The sequence below is a fragment of the Mastomys coucha genome, unplaced genomic scaffold (genome assembly GCF_008632895.1).
Source record: "Mastomys coucha isolate ucsf_1 unplaced genomic scaffold, UCSF_Mcou_1 pScaffold15, whole genome shotgun sequence".
Lineage (NCBI taxonomy): Eukaryota > Metazoa > Chordata > Mammalia > Rodentia > Muridae > Mastomys > Mastomys coucha.
In genome coordinates, this window is record NW_022196897.1 from 129,617,831 (window position 1) to 129,633,048 (window position 15,218).

The following is a 15,218-nucleotide window of genomic DNA, read 5'->3' on the forward strand; positions in this document are numbered from 1 at the left end:
CTCTTGTGAACTACTCTATGACACAGGATCTTGCATTCCTGGCAGCCTCCAAGGGCATCAAAGATTATAGGAGCTACACATTTCTGGATCCTTGCCTGACCTAGTGCATTTCCCAACGGAAATTGAGTAGGCAACACGGTGTACCCTAGGCTGAGGCAGAAAGATTGCGAGTTTGAAGCTAGTCTGAGACGCACAACAATACCTTGTCAAAAACCAACCACCCAGCTTTTACATTCTAAGAAAAAATAGAGACCAGGTGTCCTCCTCACATACTCCACAGGCACTCCCAACCCCGACCCCCGCGCCTCCAAAGCTGCCCAGCACTGCGACTTCCTGGTGAAGGCGGCCCCCATGTGGGGAAGCCGGGGGCCCCAGGCTCCCACCTCCAAGAAGCAGCGAAGCGGGCCAAGGGTTACGCTCGGTGCTCGATTGCTCGAGCCTGACGACGGTAGACCTTGCAACGGCTCTGCGCTCGAGGGGTCGAGCCTGGCCCGTTGCGGCTGCGGCGGTGGCGGCGGGCGCGGGAGCGAGTCTGCGGCCAGGAGCGGGAATGTCGAGGAGTTCGAAGGCAGTGCTGGGCCTCTCGGTGCTGCTGACGGCGGCCACGGTGGCCGGCGTGCATCTGAAGCAGCGGCAGGACCGGCAGGTCGGTGTCACGTGACCGCGTCTTCCGGGGCGCGGAGCCCGCAGCTGTCCCTGCGCGCGTGGCGGGCCGGGCGGGCTGCTAGGGCGCGTTCAGGATTCTGACTCCCCTCCCCGGCCACGAGGCCTAAGGCTGGGGCGGAAGCTCGGGGCAGGGGTGTAGCCCTGAGTTAGAGAATTGGTAGGGTGAGCACGAGGCCCTGGGAGCATCACAGCCCACAAAGCAACTCCCAGTAATTGTTAAATCCCGAGATAGCGCTGCTCACACCCAGCACCCCCGTCCCCCGCCCCCAATGCCTTTGGTTAAAGTAACTTGAGATGTTTGCAACTTGCATAAACAAACATTCTGCTTCGGGACTTAGGTTCTGGAAAGGATAAAAGGTAGCGCCCTTCACGGTTTCTTTTGATGGCTTTATTTCGGGGAGTATCTGGCTTATTAATCAGCGACTGACCGACTCTTCCTCATTCCAGTTTGCAACGGCTAGAGCGCTAAGCTCATTAAGAACACTTAGTTAATTATAACCACTCGAGAGTGTTCTTTTTTGTATTGGTGACACACTGTGCAGGCCAGTGTTTGGTATTTGCCCTTTCAAGCAACACCTTTACAGGTATTTGGTTTGAACCGGATTTGCCAAGGGCAGAAGTATTGAAAAGTAACCGAAAGCCTCGAGCCAGCTGCCCATTGACCTTAGTATTCACAAACTAGAGCCTGGTCATGTCATAAGAATTTTGAGGAGCAGGATCGATAAGCAGTGATGTAGAAGCACACAAGAAATTAAAGATTTGGGATTAAAGTGTGGTTCCTTAGGGATATCTTTGGAGTAGAAGCAAGAAACTTCCTTCTTAGGAGGAAAAGATGGTGGTTCTAATTAAACTTGGAAGACTGGATGTCTGTGTCCTCCTGATGTGTTTTGGAGACAGTGGCTTGAAATCAGTTTTGTTTCAAGCTATGTCCCCTGAGAAGTTTTTACAACGTGAGCAGGCCAATTAAACCAGATCTCTAGGAGCATGAAGACTTATTAGTATGTTCCAAAAGGCACACCAAAGGCTTTAATGAAACAGTTAAGAATCACGGTTAGAGAATGGAAAGATCTAGTTATTTCTTGGAAGTTAGTGATCAAGAAATACTGACCAAAATAAGCTGTCCTGTAGCTCTTCACTAGCGACTTACTGTGACGTCGACGAAGGTTGATATGTTAAACTTCAAGGCCGCAGTAAATGAAAGAATGGCTTGTTTTCTGTCTACCCCACACCAGACCTGGTGTTTTTCACTTTACATACATTGTCTTTAACTCCCAAAGGAACTTAGTAGACACCAATTAGAGATGGTCCCTAACTTAAAGGTGATTAACTTGGTTTTTAGGAAAGTAGTATCATTTGTATTTAGTGAAACTCTCTTTGAATATTGAATTTTGGTATTTTCCCAGGCTGGGGATCAATGGTAGGATTCTTTCAAAATTCGGGACAGCAAAACAAATCACAGACCCCTGGGAGCCCCAGGATTCTGATGTTCTACGGTATCACGTTTTGCTGATCCCTGGTGTTTGCTAGATTAGGTGGACTTAGAACACCTTTATATTTTCAGTTTATCATGAGTTTTTCCAGGTATAGTCCCTATGGTAAGTTGAGGAGTGTTAATGATTCTACAGGAATCACAGCTCCAGATGTTAGAATTAAGTTAGTAAAAAGCTGTGTTAGTTAGGGTTTCTATTGATATGACAAAGCACCATGACTAAAAGTACCTTGGGGTGGAAAAGGTTTAACTTACAGCTTCATATCACAGTTGATCATCGAAAGAAATTGAGGCAATAATCTGGAAGTAGGAACTGAAGCAGAAGCCATGAAGGAAGCTGCTACTGGCTTGCTTATTTTAAGACAAAGTCTGTGTAGTTTTGGCTGGCTCAGAACTCAGAGAGATCTGCCTGCTACTGCCTCCTAAATTCTAGAATCACCATGCTGGACCTGAGCCCCTCACTCTTAAATTTCCCAACTCCCAGGGTATAGCAAATGAAGCTGTAGGCCTGGGAGTCCATTCTAGGTGAGGCTTTTTTTTTTTTTTTTTTTTTGAGTAAACACAAAACCCCTTGCAAATAAATAAATAAAAACATCATACATCAAAATTAATGAGACTCAAAGACTGTACAACTCAGTGAACTTCTCTGTAGAGTTAGTGTTTACATGTTCTATATTTTTATTGTTTTATATTTAAGAGGGTTTGCATGCATGTGTGAGCACTCATGCATATCTGGTGCCTGTGGAGGGCAGAAGAGGGCATTGCATCCCTTTGGCCTGGAATTACAGGCACTTGTGAGCCTCTGTGGGAACTGAGTGTAGGTCATGCAAGAATGAAACTTAACCCCTGAGCCATCTCTGCAGCCCTTCCATATGGTTAGAATAGGTAGGTGTTCAGAACAGAAGCTGTGAAGCTCCATTTTCAGTATTCTTACAGTACTGAATCTGCTTTATATACACTTACCCACTGACAACCCCAAAAAAACCCATGACAGAGTTAGACCCAGAAAAACAATCAGCTTATATTCCCTTTCATAGTTTGTATCCATTCTAGTTCAGTCCTTCCTCCTCTCCTTATATATAGCCTTTCTTGTTCTCTTTTCTTCATGTTATACTGTACCCACATGCACCTTCATTTCTATATTTACAAATAGCATTGATTAGATTCTGTATACAAGAGAGAACTGGGATTTCTTTCCGAGTGTGTGTGACCTTGTTCAATATTATACATTCTAATTCTATTCATTTTCTAACAGGTTTGTTTTGTTTTGTTTTGCTTTGTTTTTGTTATTTTTTCCTTGTTTGTTTTTGTTTTTGTTTTTTTGTTTTTTTGTTTTTTGAGATAGGATTTCTCTGTGTAGTCCTAGCTGTCCTGGAACTCACTCTGTAGATCAGGCTGGCCTCGAACTCAGAAATCCGCCTCCCTCTGCCTCCTAAGTGCTGGGACTAAAGGTGTGCACCACCACTGCCGGGCTTCCAACAGATTTTTAAACTTTATTTTTCTTTAAAACTGGGTAGTATTCTGTCATATGTGTGTGTGTGTGTGTGTGTGTGTGTGTACACTAAATTTTCATTATCCATGCATCTGTTAGTGGCCAACTAGGTTGACTCAGGTTCTTTGTTAGGCCAGTCTTTAAAAATAGAGATAGGTGGGAGGCAGAGATAGTCAGATCTTTGAGTTTGAGGCCAGCCTGGTCTACATAATGAGTGCTAAGACACAGTATTACATAGAAAGATGCTGTCTCCAATATATATATGTGTGTATACATGTACACATATATGTGTGTGTGTGTGTGTGTATATATATATATATGAACTGGAGAGACAACACTAGTTGCTCTTGCAGAGGGACTGGGTTCTATTCCCAGCACCATGTGGTGAGTCACAGCTGTCTGTAACTTCAGTTCCAGGGTATGGGTCACCCTCTTCTGGTTTCTACAAATACTGTAGCTGTGTAACTTGTAACCAGAACACCCATACACATAAAATAGTGTATTTTAAAAAAAAATAATCTCATGAAGTTTCTGTTAAAAATGTACTTTTGTGAGCTACAGAGTAGTAACCAAGTGAATCTTTTAAACTCAGGCACCAGGGTCAGGTTCTGAGATTCTGCTTCTAGTGTCTTCAAGGTAGTGATCATCGAGGAACTTATTTTTTAATGGTGATAGTCCTTTTTATTCTTTCTAATATAATTGATTGGGAATTCCATATTTCTGCTCTTACGTGATAGAAGTCATGTATTTTTTCACATCCTTACTTACTGTTTTTTTTCTTGATATTTATTGTCTTAGGTAACTGCTTATAGTTTACAGTCTTGCTGTACTAGCAGTGTTGGCGTATGCCTTTAATCCCAGCACTTGGGAGGCAGAGGCAGGTGGATTTCTGAGTTCGAGGCCAGCCTGGTCTACAGAGTGAGTTCCAGGACAGCCAGGGCTACTCAGAGAAACCCTGTCTCAAAAAACCAAAAAAAAAAAAAAAAAAAAAAAAAAAAAAAAAAGTACCACTTACCAATTAAATTTTTGGGGGTGGAGGAGGGGAGTGGGAAGAGAGGTGGAACAAAGGGGCTAGAGGCAAGGGAGAGAAGCAGGAGTATGAGCCAAAGATTTTATTTATGTATATGAGTGTTCTGTTTGCACTTATGCCTGTATGACAGAAGAGAGCAGAAGAGAGCATCCAATCCTATTTCAGATTGTTGTGAACCACCATGGGGTTGCTGGGAATTGAACTCAGGACCTTTGGGAGAGCAGTCAGTGCTCTTAACCGCTGAGCCATCTCTCCAGCCCCCAATTAAATTTATAAAATTCAACATAGTGCTATTTTTTAATTTTTTTTTAAATCAGTTCCTTTTAATCTTTCTATGCTCAGGGATTTCTTAAAATGTGAAAAGAAGTCACTTAAGTATTAACACATTACCAGATTTACTTGGTTTCTTTATTTACATTGTACAGAAAGTTAAAATAGTAATTGGGTATTTAGAATTGGAACATTTTGAGTGTATTTTGGTGGCACTGTTATTTAGACTTGAAGGCACAGGATGGGAGCCACCTGTTCAGGGGCTAACTAAAATCTGCTTCTTATGTTTTTAGAGGCTTCGTGACGGAGTGATCAGAGACATTGAGAGGCAGAATCAGAAAAAAGAAAACATCCGTCTTTTGGGAGAACAGATTATTTTGACTAAGCAGCTTGAAGCGGAAAGAGAGAAGATGTTGGAGAAAGGATCTCAAAATACCTGACTTTGAGAAGCCGATGGGGCAGTGCTGAGTTGGTGTGCGTAACTGTGGGTGTGGTGTGTTGGTAGAGAGTAGCCAGTGAGGGCTGCCCTCCAAAATCACTCTCCATTTAAACTTTGTTACATGAAGGGCAGTGGGCCCTGTCTTCGAAATTGCTTCTTTAAAGAGTCTGTTCTGTCTGGATAGAGTGCTTGTGGGCAGATGCTCTTCTGAAGGTCTGGGGGATTCCTGCAGCAGTCCCTGTCAGCTTAGGAGTGCGTGTGAGCAGGGGGCAATGGACAGTGGCATCCACCTGAGTGGGCTCCTAAGTCGGCATGACGATGAAGCCACAAGAACGTCCACCTCGGAAGGGCTGGAGGAAGGTGAGGTGGAGGGAGAGACTCTCCTAATTGTGGAGTCGGAGGATCAGGCATCAGTGGACTTATCTCACGACCAGAGTGGGGATTCCCTCAACAGCGATGAAGGAGATGTATCATGGATGGAGGAACAGCTGTCTTACTTCTGTGACAAGTGCCAAAAGTGGATTCCAGCCAGTAAGGAGCTTCTCAATTCCTTTGCTTGGTTGATCCCTACGTGATGGCTTGTTTCCAGTCTGTGAAAAACACTAATAAAATAGACTTGAGTAAAAATATAATTATTATATTTTTTATTATTAGTCTAGTTTACCAAGTGTAAATTTTACAAGACCACATTTTTTTGTTTTTAGTTCTTTAAAACAGTCATTTATTTTCTCTGTACGTGTGTATGCCTGGGTGTATGTGCACCGTGTACATTCAGTGAGTGCAAATGTCAAAGAGATGTCAGATCCAGCAACTGGAGTTACACGTGGCTGTGAGCCACTGTGGGCACTAGGTACTGAGCCTGTGTCTTCCGCAAGGAAACTAACTGCTCCAGGCCCACAAAACCACATTTGTATTAATAAGAATTGTCCAACACTGTTCCATTGATAACATTCTGATGGTAGCCCAAGAAAAATTAGGAATCCTATGTTACTTAAGTCATTGGCCATATGTTTCTAACAGGATGATGCTGTGGGTTGGGAGACACATTCTGTTGCCAGTATAGAATTCAGGTTCTGTGAGTTATTTGACATTCATGGAGTACTGCTGTTGTCTTCTGAGGGAAGGTTAGAATTGGCAGCCCAGTGGTGTTTGCTTCCTGCCTTTAGAGCAGGCTTGTTTTCCACTGTGGAACTCCTTTATTCTGGCAGGAGTCACAGTGCACAGATCTTGAGGGTTCCAGCTGCCAGCTTCGTAGCATGTTTTGCCAGCCCTCACAGTTCTTAAACAGCATTTTCCATTAGGCCAGAGATGAGAAAAGGCATGTGTCCTGGAGGATTGCTCTGTGTAAGAGTTCATAGCTGGTGAAATGGAACTTGCTTGTAACACTCAATGAAGTTGATCATTTTCTGGTATGTTGAAGCTTTTGTTAAAAATGAATTAAATTGTTCGAATAGCTACTGTAAATAGGTTAATCATAGCAGTGCTTAGAAAACAAACTTAGAATTGACTGGTTGGCTGGCGTTCGTTTCTCAGCTGTTTAGTAAAAACTCTGGCTTTTCCATTGTCCTCCCAGGGTAGATTTTAAGGGGACTTTCATGGTTGGGCCCTGCTAACTTTTTTAGGGAAGTAGGGTGAACTTTTCATTCTTTCCAAACAGTTCTTTGATTCCTAGGATTTTGTACTTTTTCGTTTTCGCTCTGGAATATGCACCTGGTGGCTTCCCTGCATCCCTGTCCCACCGGCAACCCTCTCTCTTCTAGCCAATTGCTATTTTCCCTTGGGCCCAGTATAGACCCCTGTTCCTTCCCGAGTGGGGTTGGGCATCCCTTTCTCTGTCCTTACACTGCCCTGTGATGCACATTACATTCTACTCTGTTGCACAATGCATCAGGAGCTTCAAGGCAGAGCCTGGGAGCTTCAAGGCAGAGCCCAGAGACTAAAGCATTCCATTTGGGGGTGGACCCGGCCATAGTAAGGAAGCAAAGCCCAGCCACCTGGGTGGTTCTGAAGCACCACAAGAATCCACAACCGGTGCAGTTGTGTTCACCTGTGTTCTTTGCTGCCTCCAGATTTACGTATGAGCCCATGAGAGCAGGCGCAGGTCATTTCTGCATTAGATACTGTATATCCAGTTCCTAGCCTGGTGCCTGGCTGGCGGCACAAGCTCAGGTATTCCCTGAAAGAATGAAGATTACGGGCCTAGAGAACTCAGGAATGTGACTGCGGGGCGATCCAGTCAGAGCAACCATACCTGCTTTTCCAGGACCTTTCTCCTAAAAGCTAAGGAGCCATAGGTTCTAGGAGGGGCGGGTACCTGGCACTAGAAGGGGAAACAACCTTTTTCTCTTTCTCTCTGCTACTGCCCTGATGGCGGCAGAAAAAGAAAGACGCATGGGAGACTTGGAGATCTAGTTGGTTAACTGAGCTGTTGGATTGCCACGACACGAGGCAAACCCATGATGTGACTTTTTGTTTTTTCTCCTAGGTCAGCTGAGGGAACAGCTCAGTTACCTTAAGGGCGATAACTTTTTCAGGTTTACTTGTTCCGATTGCTCAGCAGATGGCAAGGAGCAGTACGAGAGGCTGAAGCTGACATGGCAGCAAGTGAGTACAGAGCTCTTCTCTAGACATCAGGTCGGGTGGCCCAAGATACTGGGGTCATTATCCAGGCCGAGGCACTTTGCGGTGGTTTGGGGGTTGGGTGCTTTACAGTTCCCAGTGGAAATGGATACAGAATGTGTGGATAGAGTGCTTCCTGGTTTAAAAAAATGCTAGTTTAGTGAGTTCTTGAGACATACATTTTCATGTATGTCATACCGAGCTTAGACTCAGCTGAAAACCAGGCCCACATTTCAGTGATTTCAAGCATTAACAAAACCAGAGGTGGCTACACTGGAAGTCGATTTGGCAGAAACCGTTTGACTTGATAGCCTTCCTGCATTGGAACTTGGAGACAAGTCTTTATTTATGGATAGATTCTTTTAGCTGTCTCAAATAACAGCACTCTAGACAGTAACTTTTTTACCAGCACTCTAGACAGTAACTTTTTTTACTGATCTTCAGGTTATATTAAATTGTTTGGTTTTATTTTAATATGTGTGTGTGTGTGTGTGTATGTATGTGTGTGTGTATAAAATGATGTGACAAGGTATATCCAGTCCTTAAGTTAAAAATAAAGGATTTTATATTAATTACTGTTTTTGTTGGTGTTTGTAATGCTGGGGTCAAGCACATGGCCTCGCTTATGCTAAGTGCTATATCTGTGAACTGTACTTGAGACCCCATGGGCGTCTTGCTTTTAGTTTATGTTTATTTATATGACAATAAAGAATGCCTACAAGGAACCAGGCATTATTTGAGTCCTGGAGAGTGCTGTGGTGGGTGAGCCAACTGAAGCCTCCACCCCTAACCCTCGGGGACCTTAGCACTCTGCAGTCAGATAACTGTGATAATTGCCTAGCACGTTTTCCTTTGAAAACAGTAAATAGAAAGGAGGAAGATTTTAAATGTGCTGTGCTGGCCACTGGTGTTTTTGTCGATTGTAGTTGCCATAATAACTGGAATAATTGTCTTTTTCACCAGTGCTTTATTATTTATCACTCCAGGAGACCTGTCCAGTAGCGTGGGAGGCTGCTCCGACTTGCCAGAAATACACAGGTAGAGGATAGAGGAAGTTTGACTTGAGTACACAGTCTTACGGGGGTTACAGTTGCACTCCTTCCCCCTCCGTAGATGGCATACTATATGTAAGCCACGTGTGTTACTATGAAAAGACTTGTATTTAGCCTGCAGGTAGCTTCTTATAAAAACTGTAAAATGCAGGAAAGAAAATATAAGCAATCATTTTCAAGAATGTCAGTTTTCTATGGAAATATCTTCTGTAGATATTTCTAAAAGAAAAGTTAGTTCTTGGTTATTTTCCTCAGAATATGTGCTATTGGCCCCTTTTATGTACTTAGCAGGTTAGCTGGGACTCAGAAAACTTGGTTTCACTTTTTTAAAAAAATTATTTATTTATTTATTTATTTATTTTAAGATTTATTTATTTGTTTTATGAATGTGAGTACACTGTAGCTATACAGATGGTTGTGAGCCTTCATGTGGTTGTTGGGAATTGAATTTTAGGACCTCTGCTCACTCTGGTCGACCCTGCTTGCTCCAGTCAACTCCGCTCGCTCAGTCCCTGCTTGCTTTGGCCCAAAGATTTGTTTATTATTATATATAAGTACACTGTAGCTGACTTCAGACACACCAGAAGGGGGCGTCAGATCTTATCATGGGTAGTTGCTGGGATTTGAACTTAGGACTTTTGGAAGAGCAGTAGGTCCTCTTACCTGCTGAGCCATCTCACCAGCCCCTTGTTTTTACTTTTAGAGGATATATTGGTTGTGGATAATACCCTGAAAGGAAGAACTGGTGACTGAATAATACATGATATACACACACATATACCTACCTTAAGCGTACATTCTTTTTTTTTTTAAATTTTTTTTTTTAAAGATTTACTTTTATTTATTTATGTATGTGAGTATACTGTGGCCATGAGCTATCGTTGTGTGGCTGCTGGGAATTGAACTCAGGACCCCGCTCGCTCCGGCTCCGCTCGCTCTGGTGAAATTCACTGTAGCTGTCTTCAGATGCACCAGAAGAGGGCGTCAGATCGTCAGATCTCATTACAGGTGGTTGTAAGCTACCATGTGGTTGCTGGGATCCAAACTCAGGAACTTCTGGAAGAGCAGTCAGTGCTCTTACCCGCTGAGCCATCTCACCAGCCCCTTAAGCATACATTCTTATAAGCTACAACCAGTGTTTCTGGCAGCAACTGGAAAGTCCATCTTTTACCAGAAACCTGAAAGAGAATTAGCTGGTCCTCAGTAATTTCTGTATAGGTCCGAAATACTTAAAGAGAACTATAATTTGTTCCTTCAGCTTTTTTTTTTTTTTTTGGTGTTTTCAAGACAGGGTTTCTCTGTGTAGCCCTGGCTGTCCTGGAACTCACTCTGTAGACCAGGCTGGCCTCGAACTCAGAAATCTGCCTGCCTCTGCCTTCCAAGTGCTGGGATTAAAGGCGTGCGCCACCACCGCCCGGCTCCTTCAGCTTTTTAAGTCTCAGACTTTGTTGATTTAAATGAGAGATGACTTGCAACACACAGCATTTTCTTTGCATTACAAAATATAAAGTCAGGATCTGCTTTTCGGACCAAAGGCCCCTTCCTTCCCTTCATGTGCCCCTGTGTCTTCTCTTCCTCCTCATGACTCCTGACTTCCAGCACTGGAGAAACTTGGAAAGATGCCTTGGGGGTGAGAGATGTTTGCATGTTCTTGTCCTGTAACTTCATTCTTCTGACATGGGCAAAGCATTCCTTGCCTGTGTTTCTCTCTCTGGGTCCTGCAGCAGCAGCTCCTGAGTGAGTGTCTGCTGTGTCTCCAGTTCACACAGCCGTGGGCCCTCAGGACTGGGCCCTGGAGACATTTTGGTCCAGAAGACCAGCTTACTTATGGTGAGCATGGTCTGGTGTTGTGAGTAGAAAACTGATCTGGCATTTCAGCTATAGATCACATTCTGGGAAAGGAGGAGCAGTCGATGCTTTCAGATTGGTATGTAGTGTGCCCAGCAAATGCTAAGTGATCACAGAAAAGCATTTTCAAGTAAGTAACGCTCATTCCATAACTAAGGTATCTTTTGGATAAATTTCTCTTTCTATGTGCCAGGAGACATAGAATGTAAGATGCACTGCTTTTCACTGTGCAAAACTTTGTCTTCCCAAAAGGAAGCTTCATGTCTATTAAGTGACTCTTCATGAGATTTAACTACTTACAGGAAGTCACTTGTTGGCTGATGTTGACCTTAATAAGTGGAAGTCACTTGAAAGGTCTGTTCGTGGGGTCAAATACTGTACACATGATGAAATGTAGGGAGTTGAGTCTTGGTGGTGCAGTTTTGGGGCCCTTTGCAAGGTGTAGATGTGGACGTAGCTCTTCTCATAGAATCACTGGGGCTTAATGTGAATACACCGGATGGAGGCTTAATTGCAGGTTATCAGACCTCCAGAAAGAAGGGGTAAGAATTCTTCTCTAGGCTCTGGTCTCTCGATGTTTTAGAAGATTTATTTTATCTTCTGTATATGTGTATGTGTCTCTACACGTGTGAGAGGGCCTACAGAAGCCAGAAAAGGGAACTGCTTATGGGTCTTCCGGAAGAACAGCAGACATCATGGTTTTCAGTAGCTTCTGGAGTTTTGTCCATTTCTATAAAATTGCATATATAAAACATCTGTATAAATACAGGTGCCAAGAATTGTGTGAAAGCATAGCCATTGAAATGCTAAAACCTGCCTTTTTAATTTTCATTTGTTATTATTTGCTTTTTTTTTTGTTTTTGTTTTTGTTTTTCAAGACAGGGTTTCTCTGTGTAGCCCTGGCTGTCCTGGAGCTCACTCGGTAGACCAGGCTGGCCTCAAACTCAGAAATTCACCTGCCTCTGCCTCCCAAGTGGTGGGATTAAAGATGTGCGCCATCACTGCTCAGCTGCTTTTGTTTTTTGAGACAGGCTGTATTTAAGTTCACAATCCTATCCTAGCCTTTTGAGTACTACAGTAATAGGTACCTAACTACTCATAGCAAAATGCATGCTTCTTTTTTTATATGGAAACTTTAAAAGAAATTAAGATTTTATGTGTTATAGTGTGTGTGGGTGTGTGTGCGTGTGCGCTGGGAACTGAACTCTGGTCCTCCAGCCCTCCAGCTCCTGTGTGTGTGTGTGTGTGTGTGTGTGTGTGTGTGTGTGTGTGTGTGTGTATGTGTGTGCGCGCTCACGCGCTGGGAACTGAACTCTGGTCCTCCAGCTCTCCAGCTCCTGTGTGTGGGTGCGCGTGCGCGCGCTGGGAACTGAACTCTGCTCCTGCTCTCCAGCTCCTGATGCTTTTTTCCTGATGGTGGATTTCAGATGCCTTTCCTCTTACTTTACTCTCCTGTGTCATTAAAGTCTTCTATAATGGCGTGCGGTTTTGTATTTCTGGGCCATACTTCACACAGTAGGCCAAGATTCCTTGTCTGTAAAGCTAACAGGCTTGGACTAGATAGGAGTTGCCACAGGGAGCTGCAGGGTGTCTTGGAGTCCTTTGTGAGTGGAATGGGCAGCCAGGCCTTTTAGTTCCCTGTTCCTTGTCTGGTGCTCTCTGCATTTGAAGAAAGGTGTCTACAGCTCTAAATGGCTATGCCTCGGAGTGGAGAGATGCCTGTAATACTGCCCAGCCCTGACATTTTGAGTCTTGTCTTTGCCTGGTAAAAAGCTTAGAAAAGTGTGCATTCAGGAATGATTTTCACAACTTTGCGTAAAGGCTAACTAGTGCCATAAGTCAGATTGTGCTGTATGGAGTCAGTTCTTACAGGTCTGCTGTCAGCAGGCAACCTCTCTATTTGGAGTTATGGGGAATAGTAGGGTGCTTGTGACAGAGCCTCCTGGTGAGCCCAGCCACACACCAGTCCTTCCTGTGTGAGGCATACAGAACCTAGGTACAGTTGTACTTAGTAACTGAACTGGTGATATCTTAGAAAAGCAACAAAGGAGTTGAGACTGTTGGGGTTATTGCCAGAGCTCACCCTTCTGTGTCTTTTATTCTCCCCTTCCTGCTTGGAATCTAAAACAGAACAGCTTTTCCGTGGATGCCAACCTCCCTCCTCAGGCTACCTTCCCAGCGTCTTCCATTTGTGTTTCAGGTGGTCATGCTGGCAATGTACAACTTGTCTCTGGAAGGAAGTGGACGTCAAGGTTACTTCCGGTGGAAAGAAGATATCTGTGCTTTTATTGAGAAACATTGGACTTTTTTACTAGGAAATAGGTAATGCGATTTTAAAACATCTTATCCTTGTAGAAAGATGTCAACAAGGTATGCACAAGCGGAGAACCTAGTGTAGCTCTGATAGGGATTTCTTTTTAATTTATTTTATTTTATTTGTTTTATGTGTATGAGTACATTGCAGCTGTACAGATGGCCATGAGCCATCATGTGTGTGGCTACTGGGAATTGAACTCAGGACCTCTGCCTGCCCCCCTCGCTCCCACCCTGCTCTGCGTAATTCACTGTAGCTGTCTTCAGATGCACCAGAAGAGGGTGTCAGATCTCATTACGGGTGGTTGTGAGACACCATGTGGTTGCTGGGATCCAAACTCAGGACCTTTAGAAGAGCATTCAGTGCTCTTATCTGCTGAGCCATCTCACCAGCCCCCTCTGATAGAGACTTATGGTGTAGCTTAAAGGAGAATTGAATACCAGGAAATGTGGATTTGCATTGTTTTCTAATTCTGCTTTCAGAGGAGAGTGTGATGCTTCTGCAAAGATTGTTAGGTTTTTAAAAATGAGTTTGAGCCAGGCGATGGTGGCGCATGCCTTTAATCCCAGCACTTGGGAGGCAGAGGCAGGCAGATTTCTGAGTTCGAGGCCAGTCTGGTCTACAGAGTGAGTTCCAGGACAGCCAAGACTACACAGAGAAACCCTGTCTCGAAAAACCAAAAAAAAAAAAAAAAGAAAAAGAAAGAAAGAAATGAGTTTGAGAGTAGCTGACTTGAGGAAAGAGGACTGTGATGACCTTTAAAATGAGGTCAAAAAGGGCATTACTAAGAGCACCCATTTAGATTGCTCTTAATGAATTCTTACAACTTTTCCCCTTTCAACTCTGGAGAGCACACCCATACTTTTCATCCATTGTGCTTAGCAAAGGTTGCCACATTAACACACACACACACACACACACACACACACACACACACACACACACACACGGCTCATTCAGGTTAGGGGTGAACATCAGACTTAGGCCTGCATGGCTAGACTATGTGGAAGGCCAGGTCAGTCTACAGAGATGCATGTGGCAGCCCTGGTGAGTTTTGAGATGTTGGTTCCTGGTTGCTCTCTGAGGTCCTAGGGGAGTTGCATAGCGCTGTAAATTAAGTCAGCAGAGATGACAGTGGCTCTGCATCACTCTGCTGCAGAGCAAAGCTGGACCACATTCTGAGCCTTGGCAGCCTTCTCCCTCTGCACTGAGAAGTCTGCTTTGCTCAGGTTTCCTGCAGGCCTGAAGGCTGTGGGAAGACAGCAGCAAAGGAGGACAGATGTTTACAAAGGGGTGATTTCAGTTCTTACATGCTTTAGTGCTACTGAGAAAAGAATTAACACAGTGACAAGTGCTTTTTCATAAGAGAAGGAATCTGTTGTTTTAATTTACTGCCCCAGCACTATTTATGGAATGTAATATGCCCTACTTATAAAGGATCAGAAATGGAGAAGATGGTAAAATTAGATCTTGGAATGTTTTCATGATCACTGAGTGCTTTCTGTTTAGTGAATTTAGATTACCTGTTTTTAAGACTATTGCTTATTTGAATAGGAGTTGTTAGCCACAGTCCACAGCGTGTTCTGAGAGGAGCTGGCCAAGGCTTTTTTGTTTCTGACACCCCAGTGAAAAGCAGTCATTACCCTGCAGTGTCTGTGTAGTTTAACCACTAAGCCAGTAGTTTGTGTTGCTATTGGTATAGCACTTGAATTACGTACTTAATCTCCCTACTTAATAAAGTTAATTTTAAAAACATACTTGTTTTTAAAAGAACATCACACTATAAGTGGAAAACTTGTATGATTTGCTATACATACGTTGTAACTCTTAACGTTGGTACACAAAGATAACTTGGCAGTATGAAATTGTAGCTGGATCTTATGCTGTAAAGGACTAGCCTGGCCTTTTGGTTTTGATCAGAAAGGCCACAAGTATAGTGAGAGTTTACAACAGTAACTTTTCTGTAGTCTATCCAGAAGATAGGAGGAGATTTAGAAAT

At 43.7% G+C, this 15,218-nt stretch overlaps 2 protein-coding genes across 2 annotated transcripts in view; both read left to right on the forward strand.

Moving 5' to 3' along the window:
* The first annotated feature begins 454 nt into the window (after positions 1–454).
* LOC116091065 (protein PET117 homolog, mitochondrial) lies at positions 455–5,420 on the forward strand. Its single transcript, XM_031372103.1, has 2 exons — positions 455–646; positions 5,241–5,420. The coding sequence occupies exons 1-2, from the start codon at positions 551–553 to the stop codon at positions 5,385–5,387; spliced, it is 243 nt and encodes an 80-aa protein (XP_031227963.1). The 5' UTR covers positions 455–550; the 3' UTR covers positions 5,388–5,420.
* Kat14 (lysine acetyltransferase 14) overlaps positions 524–15,218 on the forward strand; it is a 44,794-nt gene continuing 30,099 nt past the window's right edge. The window contains exons 1-4 of the mRNA XM_031372102.1: positions 524–646; positions 5,241–5,917; positions 7,872–7,990; positions 13,106–13,227. Of these exons, the coding sequence (XP_031227962.1) occupies positions 5,659–5,917; positions 7,872–7,990; positions 13,106–13,227 (500 nt within the window). The 5' untranslated portion in view covers positions 524–646; positions 5,241–5,658. The remainder of the gene's footprint in view (positions 647–5,240; positions 5,918–7,871; positions 7,991–13,105; positions 13,228–15,218) is intronic.